General features: G+C 39.2%; 1 protein-coding gene across 1 annotated transcript; it reads right to left on the reverse strand.

The window, feature by feature from the left end:
- Positions 1-9,726: 9,726 nt before the first annotated feature.
- On the reverse strand, positions 9,727-10,722 carry LOC130511113 (uncharacterized). The gene has a single exon (XM_057007956.1). It carries the CDS (start codon positions 10,720-10,722, stop codon positions 9,727-9,729), a length of 996 nt encoding a protein of 331 aa, XP_056863936.1.
- Between the last annotated feature and the right edge of the window lie 1,957 nt (positions 10,723-12,679).

Raw genomic sequence — 12,679 nt, forward strand, 5'->3', positions numbered from 1 at the left:
AATATCATCAATGTCCTCCCCCCACTTCTTGTTTGATTGGCAAAATGAAGGCATTGATCCGTCATACAAACTCGCCGCCCCACTAAGGTAGCATTTTTTCTAAACCATTGTGATCAGACGACGATGTTTTGAAGACCAGATACTGTTCTCTCATCCAAGACTGGGGTAAAGTTGTGATCAGGAAGCACATTCGCTCGCTCCGGAAACATTGTGGGTTCTCCTTATACCTCTGCCTCAGCACATTCATCCAAGCATCTATATGCTGCATAAAAATAATACAAGTTAGAACCTTCCAGACGACTTACAAATAAGTCGTCTGGAAGGTTTCCAGCTGGACGACTTACAAATAAGTCGTCTGGAAGGTTTTCCAGCTCGAAAACCTTCCAGACGACTTATTTGTAAGTCGTCCAGCTGGAAAACCTTCCAGACGACTTATATATTTACAAATCTATACAAAGACAAGTTACCAGACGACTTATTTGTAAGTCTTCTGGAAGGTTTTCCAGCTGGACGACTTACAAATAAGTCGTCAGCTGGAAAACCTTCCAGGCGACTTATATATTTACAAATCTATACAAAGACAAGTTACCAGACGACTTAAAGATAAGCAGAAGACTTACTACGTCTTCCAGCCATGCTTTGGATGTCCGGAGTTTTTGATACCACCAAGTTGGTGATGTACGTGGTTTGTCCTCTTCCTTAGTGAAATAATCACTGCAAACAAAAAAGCAATCAGTTTTGGTAGACTAAATCAAGCTATTATGGGTAAAGCAATCACTTACGGATCAGTTTTCAACCAATCAGCGAGCTCCTTCATCTTAGGTCTGTTTAGTGTGGGAAATGGATTATACTTTCCCACTCTAAGGAGTTTCCTTCTCTCTGCCGTATAAGGAGATATCTGCGTGGGAGCAGGTTTCTTCGTTCGTTCACTCCTTGCACGCACAGAAGCAGTGGGAGCTGTTTGGTCCAATACAACCAGGCTCGGTTCTGAAGCTGAAGCTGGATCGGTGGAAGCGAAGCTCGGTTGTTGATCGTTGGAAGCGAAGCTCGGTTGGTCAGTGGAAGTGAGAGGAACAATCTCTTTGGAGGTGACACCATCTGCTTTATCCTCCGGCAAGATCTTATATACCGAGATCGCCTCATCTGCTGTATCCTCCGGCAACAATCTCTGCAATAAAAGAGAACAAGTTAACCCTGGACGACTTAAATAAAAGTTGGGAGAGGATTTGGTTCCTGCTGGAGTTCAGACGACTTATTTGTAAGTCTTCTGGAAGGTTTTCCAGCTGGACGACTTACAAATAAGTCGTCTGGAAGGTTTTCCAGCTGGAAAACCTTCCAGACGACTTATTTGTAAGTCGTCCAGCTGGAAAACCTTCCAGACGACTTATATATTTACAAATCTATACAAAGACCAGACGACTTAAAGATTTGATACTAACCTCTTTGGGCAGAGGAGAAGGCTGTTTCTTTTGTGGAGAAGGCTTTTTCGTTTGAGGAGCAGGCTGTTTCGTCTGAGGAGCAGGCTGTTTAGTTTGAGGAGCAGGCTGTTTCGTTTGAGGAGCAGGCTGTTTAGTTTGAGGAGCAGGCTGTTTAGTTTGAGGAGCAGGCTGTTTCGCCTTTTGAGGAGTAGGCTTTGCCTTTTGAGGAGCAGGCTGTCTGGTGGGAGGAGTAGGATGATTGGTTTGAAGTGGAGGCTGATCCTTTTGAGGAGTAGTCTGTTTGTTACTAGCCCCGGTTTCTGGGGCTTGTGGGGTAGGGTGTTTTTTACTAACCCCGGTTTCTGGGGCTTGAGGGTAGCCTGATTGGTGACACCAACCTTCTTCTCCACAGCTTCCAATCTATCGGAGATCTTCCTAATCTCCCTGATGCACTTCTAAACCCCTCTTTCATCATGTCACCTAAGTCCTTGAACATGTTTTCTAACTCCTCTCTGGTCACCCAACTAGCCTCTTCTCTAGCCTCTTCTGTAGCCTCTTCTGTAGCCTCTGTAGGAGCCTCTTCTCTAGCCTCTTTAGGAGCCTCTTTACGAGCTTTCTTCCGAGGTCTCTGATTGTCTTCCTCCACCTCCTCCACAACCATCTCTTTGGCTCTTTTCGATGGAGTCACAAACTTGGGTTTTGTACCAGTGACTTCCCAGCAATCCATGGTCCACTTCCACGGTCTCCGATCATACATCACTTTAATGATGTTCTCCGCGGGCACGTCATCAACCTCAGAGTCCCATTTTGGCCACATTTCACTAATGTCCTTCTCAACAAAGTTGATCACGCGGGTCTGCAGTAAATAGAAGAAGAATCGAGTTAGATATTTGAAACAAAATACTAAATAGACGACTTAATTATAAGTCGTCAACTAAGTCGTCCAGCTGGACGACCTTCCAGACGACTTATTATAAGTCGTCTACTAAGTCGTCCAGCTGGACGACCTTCCAGACGACTTATAATAAGTCGTCTACTAAGTCGTCCAGCTGGAAGACCTTCCAGACGACTTATAATAAGTCGTCTACTAAGTCGTCCAGTTGGAAGACCTTCCAGACGACTTATAATAAGTCGTCTACTAAGTCGTCCAGCTGGAAGACCTTCCAGACGACTTATAATAAGTCGTCTACTAAGTCGTCCAGCTGGAAGACCTTCCAGACGACTTATAATAAGTCGTCTACTAAGTCGTCCAGCTGGAAGACCTTCCGGACGACTTAATTAAGTGAAGATGGAAAGGTACCTGACTCAAGATAGCAGCTTTCATGAATCTGCGGCCTCTGCTGCCGTCGTAAGCCAGAATCGGTGGAGACGGACTGTTTGCTCTGGGTAGACCAATACTAGCACCCAATCCCGGAATAGCTTCGTACGCCCAGACCTGAAGAACTTGTATAAAGCCATCCACGGTGTAACAGCCAGTAATATCTTTGTTCCACAAAGAGTCCATCAGCACCTTAAACGCGACTCTCCCCCATGGATAATTCTCAAACCTTTCTAAATCCATCACTAGCCTTGCGAGAGTAGCTCGTGTAGCGCTTGAGAACTTTTTCCCTTCAATGAATCCAGTGAAGATGGAAAGGTACGCGAGTCGCTTGCGATCTTCCCTGGACCAATCCCCGCATCTCTTCAGTGCTGCTATTATCTGATCAGTACTTGGCCCAGCTTCCCGATGAACTCCCATCATCTCCCAGAAAGAAACCATCTGTGGGGTAACTTCACATTCTGGTGTCTCAAGGTCCTCGATGTAGTCGCAGTTTAGACCAGTGATGTTTTCAAACTCTAACAGTGAAAACCTCGCAGGTTCTGGACCAACGAGACACCACATCTCGTACTTCTTCTTAATGTCCAGCTTTAAACCGAGCAAGTGGTGAACCAGCCTTGAAGCCCAACCAAATCCCTGCTCCTTGAACTTGATGAAAACTCCCAATCTCGACTCCTTGAGCTCTTCAAATTCAGCATCAGTGAGAGCTTCCCTAAGAGCAGTATGCAACTTCGTGTTATCCGTATGATACGAAATGCTATTGTGGGGTTCTGGCTCTTCCCCTAATGTGTATAACCTACGGGGGAGTTCTGGAATATCCATCCTTTTTGTCTGCAAAATAATCAAAGACAACAATAGAAGTCAGAACACAAGCTAAATCAATCACGCCTTAATTGTTACTCCAGACGACTTAGTAGACGACTTAAATATAAGTCGTCTAGAAAGTCGTCCAACTGGACGACTTAGTTGACGACTTATATTTAAGTCGTCTGGAAAGTCTTCCAAATGGACGTACTAAGTCGTCCAGGTTGAAGACTTTCCAGACGACTTACTTACAAGTCTTCCAGTAGAAAAATTTCAAGCGGACCTGATTAGTCGCAGAAGGAGTTCGAGTACTCGTCATTGTGGTTATAGATCTGAAAAAATAAACGTGAAACGGTGAGAATGAGTAAATTGAAAGAGACAACGTTTTATGTTCATCTTTTCCACGAGTTTGATGACTTACCGGCGTTAGGGTTTACAGAGAAACGGCGCTACGGTTTACAGAGAAGAAGCGGCGGCGCTAGGGTTTAGAAGAAGCGGCGGCGCTAGGGTTTAGAAGAAACGGCGGTGCTAGCTAGTGTTTAGAGTAAGCGGCGGTGAGAACGTTGGTGAGCACGGTGGCGAGGGCGACGGTTTGTTCGGAAATAGTGGAAGCGGGGGCGCTAGGGTTTAGAGGAATCGGCGGCGCTAGGGTTAAAAGAAGCTGCGGCGACAACGGTGAGAATGAAGTGAGATAGATAGCCGACGTTGAGAACGATGGTTGTTCGGAAATAGTGGGAATTCGAATCGCCTTTGATATCGCCGGTGAGAGAGAACTGTTAGGGTTTCTGTTCGCGGAAAATGAAAAAAAAAAAAAAATCACCTTATATATTGGGTAAATAATCCGGTTAGCTTTAAAAGTACATTGGTAAACTTTAAGGTTTGGTCCGGTTTAGACGACTTATTCTGGCTGATAATGTACATCAGACGACCTAATATTTAGTCGTCTGGGAACAGAAGACTAAATATTAAGTCGTCCAATACCCTAAAATGAACCCCTAAACTAAAATGACTAAATTAACTTACTAACCACGTTATAAAATCAAATTATACTTCAATAGTGTTTACTATACACAGAAATGAACACGCCTAGGTAATTTTAAAAATTTTCAAAAACGGTTTTAATGCTTTCCAAAATCTAACCCTAAGAACACATACAATACTACAACATATGTTGATGAAACATAAACTAAAGAATATCATGACTCACTACTTTCACTCATCTGGGCTGAAAACAATTGAAATTTGTTATATATTAATTTATATCTCTTAAGACATATGTTAATTACATAATTCCAATTTTTCACTTATCAAAATATTTTTTACAAAATTTTTAAATTATGTTTAAGAATAACTGTCCAGACGACTTAACTTAAAGTCGTCTGGACGACTTATTTTCAAGTCGTCTGTTTACAGACGACTTGCGAGGGGTAGAAACGTAAAAAAAAATCCGTTTTTTTGTTTGTTCACAAGGAGATAGTTGTAATTTCAATAGCCTTTTAAGTTACTTTTGCCTTTGACCCAAGTTGGGGTACTCTTTTGGGTTTGACTCCAAGTTTTGAGTCACAATTGGTAATTCTCCCAAAAATGTTTCTTAATATTTTTTTGTTTGCACATGGTGTATGCATAATATATTAAGACAAGATAATTAACTTTCATATAATTTTTGTGATTGTACACTTCTCATAAACATTTTCCATCCAGTCAACTTTAAATGCTGTGGGGGTGGACTTGCATCTAAAATATTGCGTGTTTTTTAAATCTCCTTAACCATTATCTAAGGATATATTAGAAACTATAAGAAGAAAGAAATTAAAAACCATACTTACAATCCAAAAATCAAGATCATATTCTTAGTTGCTATCATCACAACAATCGCTGTTATGATTTGACAATGTTATACCACATATTTCAAGGCCAAAGTGTCCAGGTCGGGAGGGACAGTAGACCTTGTTTGCTATTTTAAATGTTCCAAAGTATACATTTGAGGACCCCGCTCCAAAGCCCTCACAAATCAAAAGTGTTTTTCAAGTACATCAGATTATTATCATGGAACCTCTTTTGTCGTGTTCCGTCGACAGGATTGATTATCTATTAATTATGTTAATTGTTCAGCATGATTGTTATTATTGTTGTAATTTAAGTATTATATATTTGGAATTAAAAAGGTAAAATAATAAAGAGAGAGATGACGTGAAGGAGAGGAGAGAACAAGAGCTTTTTGTTTCAGTTTCTAATGAATAATTACAAGTGACATGAAGTCACTATTTATAGAAGAAAAGAGTCGGTCATGTTGTACCGACTTACCACAAAATGACAAAGTAAAAGGATAAGCATTATCCTTTAAGTGGATAATCATTATCTAAATTTGTTATTATCTTCAACACTCCCCCTTGATTATCCATCTTGTATTACGTAGTGCCTCGTTAAAAACCTAGTCATGGAAAAACTCAATGGGATAAAAACCATGACAAGGGAAAAAGAGTACACTGACGTAATCTCCCCCTGAGAATAATGGACATAGCTTTCTCTTCACAAGTCACGCAAACGCCGCATCCCGATACCGTCGACGTGTTTCCGGAATGTTGTAGTCGGAAGAGACTTGGTGAACAAGTCAGCCGGATTATCGCATGACCGTACATATTCGATGTCCACTTCTTTATTTTTCTCGAGCTCCCGAATGTACGAGAAAAATCTTGGAGGGATGTGCTTCGTTCTGTCGCTCTTAATATAGCCTTCTTTGAGTTGAGCGACGCAAGCCGAGTTATCTTCAAAAACTTTCGTTGGCTCTTTCTTGTTAACTATTCCGCTTGAATCTTGTATGTGGTGACTCATTGATCTCAGCCACACACATTCTCGACATGTTTCGTGAAGCGCAATAGTCTCTGCATGATTCGAAGATGTTGCAACCAGAGTTTGTTTTTGGGACCGCCAAGAGATCGCGGTTCCACCAATTGTGAAAACATAACCGGTTTGCGATCGAGCCTTATGAGGATCTGATAAATATCCTGCATCTGCAAAACCAACCATACCAAACTCGGGTTTTCTAATATACATTAACCCTAAATCAACTGTACCTTGTAAATAACGGAATAAATGTTTTATTCCGTTCCAATGCCTGTGAGTAGGAGCAGAGCTATATCTTGCTAAGAGATTAGTTGCAAAAGCAATATCAGGCCTGGTACAGTTTGCCAGGTATAATAGCCCACCGATAGCACTCATATAAGGTACTTCAGGACCTAATATCTTCTCGCTATCTTCGCAGGGCCTAAAAGGATCACTCTCAACATTGAGAGATCTACCAACCATTGGAGTACTCAAAGGAGTCGCTTGATCCATACGAAAGCGTTTCAATAACCTTTTCGTATAGTTTGATTGATGCACAAATATTCCTTCTCGGAGGTGCTCTATCTGGAGCCCAAGACAAAACTTTGTCTTGCCGAGATCTTTCATTTCGAACTCCTCTTTCATATGAGTTCGAGCATCATCAACCTCCTTTTGAGTTCCAATCATGTTCAGGTCATCTACATATACAGCGATGATCACAAAGCCAGATGACGATTTCTTAACAAAAACGCAGGGACATATCGCATTGTTCACATATCCTTTACTCAAAAGATAGTCACTTAAGCGATTGTACCACATGCGTCCGGATTGCTTTAATCCGTATAGTGATCTCTGTAACTTGACCGAACAAACCTCCCTGGATTTTTCTTTCAATGCCCATGGCATTTTCAATCCTTCAGGGAGTCTCATATATATATCATTATCCAACGATCCATACAAATAAGCTGTCACAACGTCCATGAGATGCATTTCAAGATTTTTTGACGCCGTAAGGCTCATCAAAAATCTAAACGTAACTGCATCCATTACCGGGGAATATGTTTCCTCAAAATCAACTCCCGGTCTCTGAGAAAAACCTTGGGCTACTAATCGGGCTTTATATCGTGTTACTTCATTCTTTTCATTTCTTTTTCTCACGAATACCCACTTATACCCAACAGGATTTATATTCTCAGGCGTTATGACAATAGGTCCAAAGACATCTCTTTTATTCAGGGAGAGTAATTCAATTTGAATGGCCTTCTTCCACTCCTCCCAATCATGTCTTTTCTGACATTCTAAAATGGACCTTGGATCGGGATCATCACTTTCGTGATCTATTTCTTTGGACACAGAAAAGGAGAACATTCCATCAACATCTTTTATTTTATTTCTGATCAATAACTTTTGATCAAGGGCGTAGTTGATGGAAATCTCATACTTTTCTGTTCCCTCCTCGTCATCTGGATCCTTATCTTTAATTGGTTCTTCTTGAACCTTTTCATCTATGCCTTCTTTCAGACATTTTTCAATATCAGGTTCTTCTGGAACCTTTTCACTTTGTTCAACCAATTTCTTTTTCTTTCGGGGATTTTTATCTTTTGAACCCGCTGGTCTCCCCCTCTTTAACTGAACCCCAGGTTCATTTATTTTGTTTCCATCAGTTTGTTCCCCAGAAACAACAACTCTTGATGGAACATTTTCAGCGGGTATATATGATTTCGTCACCCTTCTCGTATCTGTGAACGCATCTGGTAACTGGTTTGCCAATTTATGCAAATGCACAATTTTCTGAACTTCCAGCTCTCTTTGATTCGTAGGGGGATCAAGGTGTAACAACGACTGTGTACACCATGTAATCTCTTTAGGAATTTCTCTAATTCCTCCCCCTAATGCTGGAAATTCATCCTCATTAAAATGGCAATCGGCAAATCTTGCCGTAAACATATCACTAGTTACTGGTTCCAGATATCTTATTATACTTGGTGACGTATAACCCACATATATTCCCAATCTCCTTTGTGGGCCCATTTTTGTTCTTTGTGGCGGAGCTATCGGAACATAGACCGCACACCCAAAAACACGGAGATGGGATACATCTGGCTCTTGCCCAGATGCCAATTGTGATGGGGAGTACTTATGATATGCACTCGGTCTCAACCGAATTAGTGCAGCTGCATGCAAAATAGCATGACCCCATATAGAAATTGGGAGCTTTGTTCTCAAGACTAACGGTCTTGCAATCAACTGCAACCGTTTTATCAACGACTCAGCCATGCCATTTTGTGTATGCACATGGGGAACTGGATGCTCTACATCAATCCCCATTGACATACAATAATCATCAAAGGCTTGCGATGTAAACTCACCAGCATTATCAAGCCTTACTTTCTTAATGGCATACTCTGAGAACTGCGTTCTCAGCTTTATTATCTGGGCAATGAACTTTGCGAAAGCCGTATTTCGTGTTGTCAAAAGACACACACTTGACCATCTAGTAGATGCGTCAATCAATACCATGAAATACTTAAATGGCCCGCAAGGTGGGTGAATCGGCCCACATATATCACCATGTATTTTTTCTAAAAACATTGGTGATTCATTGCCTACTTTTGCTGGTGATGGCCGAGTTATAAACTTTCCTTGAGAACATGCTTTACATGTAAACTCGCCCGTTTGCAAAACTTTTCCGTGTTTCAACGGATGGCCATTCGAGTTTTGCACTATCTTTCTCATCATGACTGAACCAGGATATCCTAGCCTCTCATGCCAGATTTTAAATGTATCAGTAAACTTCATGTTTACCACGGCATAGGACTCAGTCATGTTTATTTTTGTACAATATAATCCAGAGGATAACATTCTTAACTCTTCCAATATATGTTTCCTCTCGGACTTAATGCAAAGAAACTCAATGCCATCTTTACTCATAGTCTCAATATGATATCCATTCTTTCGGATATCCTTAAAACTTAATAAGTTTCTATGAGACTCGGGGGAATACAATGCATCACTTATCTCAAATATTGTTCCCCCTGGCATTGAAAATTTCGCTCTACCAGAGCCCATAATAATCTTTGCATTACCAGATATTGTACTTACGCTTCCAGCGTAATCTTTCATTTTGAGACTGGAGAAATATTTTCTATCTTTAATTATTGTGTGCGTTGACGCACTATCCGCCAAGCACATATCTCCATCCAAAGTCTCAAAGTCTGGCATTCTTTCTGAATTTAAAATATTTATAAACATATATTATTAAACATAAAATATGAAACATGAAACATGAAACATAACATCTATTTTACAAACAAAAGATAACGATACTATAATACAGTAGACTTATATCACATCGATCTTATATCACACATCGATGTTTTCTGGCTCAACCAGAAAATCTGATACGTCGAGATGAGTATCATCATTTAAATCATGAAAGGATGGCCCGGGTTCATCAGAGATGAAATTCGTTTCACCTCCACTTTTCTCTTTTCCCTTTTGGGATTCTCTATACAGATCGGCTAAGTGTCTTGGCGTACGACAGGTACGTACCCAATGACCTTTCATGCCACATCTGTAGCAAACCTTTTCTATTTGCCTTTTATCATCCCGGCCCCTTTCATTCTCTTGGGAGTCCTTTTTAGTTCTTTCATCATACGGACGGAATCTTCTTCCTCGTCCTCTCCCACGACCATGATTTCGACCTCGACCACGTCCACGTCCTCGTCCTCTCCAATTATCATAACTGGATGATGCAACATTCACTTCGGGGAATGGAGCAGATCCAGTGGGACGAGCCTGATGGTTTAATAACACGAGTTGATTATTTTGTTCCGCTACAAGGAGGATTTGCATCAACTCCGAATAACGCTTAAATCCATTCACCCGGTACTGTTGCTGCAGGACTACATTTTCAGGATGGAACGTGGAGAGAGTTTTCTCGATCATATCATAATCGCTTATTTTCTCTCCACATAACATCATCCTTGAAGTAATTCCGAACATAGCGGAATTAAACTCACTTACACTTTTGTAGTCCTGGAACCGGAGATGGATCCACTCGTGTTTGGCTTTTGGTAAGATCACATACTTCTGGTGATCAAACCTCTCTTTAAGAGATTGCCAGAGGTCCCCAGGATCCTCTTTCGTAATATATTCATCTTTTAAACCATCATGTATGTGGTGTCGTAAAAATATCATGGCTTTAGCCTTTTTCTCATCCGACACCGTTTTAGTATTATCGATGGTTTCCAAAAGCCCGCTACCTCTTAGGTGCATTCTTGCACCTACTGCCCAGGTCATATAATTATTTCCCGTAATATCCAGGGCATTAATTTCGAGCTTTGTCAAATTCGACATGATTACTGTATCATAGAATAATAATATAATATAGACGAGAATAAATGCATAATTTAAATGCAGAAATTAAAAGCATAAAGTAAAAGCAAAAAATAAATTGCGTAAACTTAAATTACATAAATTTAAATAGCATAAATAAAATTGGGGGTCCAGCCCACCATATGATCCAGGAGTCTTAGACTTCCATATTTGATCATTTTGAAAGGTTCGAGGCGACATAGTCGGCCATATTAACCTTTTCTTTTAATCAAGGTTCGAGGAGGCTTAGCCTTCCATTTTTGACCTTTTATTCACGGAGGTAAAACCTACCACGTGTTTCTCTGATCGTGAAGGCCTAGCCTATCTTAACAATCAGTCGGGAAAGGCAACGCCTATCATCCCGAAAAATAAACGGAGAAAGCCTAGCCTCTCACTCCGAAATAATAAATAAAAATTTAAATAAATTAAATATATTTAAAGACATAAATTTAAACATCACCTCGTTTCCTTGGTTTAAGAACGGTCGGTATAAAAGAGCTCGTCGTGCTGATAACGTGTTGTAATTTAAGTATTATATATTTGGAATTAAAAAGGTAAAATAATAAAGAGAGAGAGATGACGTGAAGGAGAGGAGAGAACAAGAGCTTTTTGTTTCAGTTTCTAATGAATAATTACAAGTGACATAAAGTCACTATTTATAGAAGAAAAGAGTCGGTCATGTTGTACCGACTTACCACAAAATGACAAAGTAAAAGGATAAGCATTATCCTTTAAGTGGATAATCATTATCTAAATTTGTTATTATCTTCAACAATTATCTAGTTTTGGTCAGACCATTGTTATTATGTTGATCTCAATATATGTACTTCAATCCGTTGTTTTTGTGCACCAAACTCAATCGTCTTATTTCACATTTTAAGAACTGGTTGTTGGATTAATAACCTGAATCAGTTATATATGCTTCATAACATTAATGTCTATCGTTCCCAAAGAAAAAAAACATTAAGTTTATCATTGATAAGATTATGTATGTGTGGAGTTTATACTAGTATCGTCGATGCATCATGTCGCTCCATAGAGCTCAATATAACACACTTTTGTTGAAAAGAGTATCTATGTAGAGTAAACAAGTCATCTGTGAAAAGAAAAACGACTGAAAGTGATGTTTGGTCTGTGTTTCCTACTGATTAGGAAGCAAATGAAATGATTTCCTCCACTTGACAGTTTAAACAAATCTATTAATTAAGCTTCCCTCAAGAAAGCTAATAACCGTCTTAACTATTTTAACTCGGCACTTATAAAAGGGTCTTAATGTTACATAATAATGATAATGGTCCCAGTTAGCCATTTATATTAGGATCCATTGAATTGGACCACCATAAGTCCGTAACGCATACACACGTCGTACCATACATAATACTAACTAGATTTTGATCCGCACAACCGTGCAAATATTTATTTTCATGTTTATACATATATTTGGTTTATTTAATCACATGAGAAGATGTTATGACTTCTCTTTTAATATAATAGATGTTAGATTTGTTAGAAATGACATACTTCAAAATTATTTTGTATTTAATTTACTATAATCCCGACCCGTAATTCAAAGTGCTAGATTTCTTTTAGTAATTTGTTTTTTTATTCAGTTTATATAATAGATCATTGTATATATAAAAATTTAAGATAAGTTAATTTTTATACATGTTATATAAATAAACAGAAATGGATATTGCTTTCCAACAAAATCTTTTCAAAATCTTTGTAAATTTTATTTTTGAAAAGTAATCATTTTAAGTGGCTATTATTATCATTACAATATTTTATATAATTTTATTTTTGTTTTGTTTATAAATCAAAACTAAATTAAATTAAAATTTCTGATTATATTTTATGACAACTAAAATTCAAATTAATCAATTTTCGAAAATAAAATTTAAAAGGATTCTGAAAAGATTCTTCAAAGATTTTGTTAGAA

This window comes from Raphanus sativus, chromosome 4 (genome assembly GCF_000801105.2).
Source record: "Raphanus sativus cultivar WK10039 chromosome 4, ASM80110v3, whole genome shotgun sequence".
Lineage (NCBI taxonomy): Eukaryota > Viridiplantae > Streptophyta > Magnoliopsida > Brassicales > Brassicaceae > Raphanus > Raphanus sativus.

What these genes read in the sequence shown, in the direction of transcription:
- LOC130511113 (XM_057007956.1), bottom strand. Translation starts at nt 10,722, where the DNA reads ATGTCGAATTTGACAAAGCTCGAAATTAATGCCCTGGATATTACGGGA.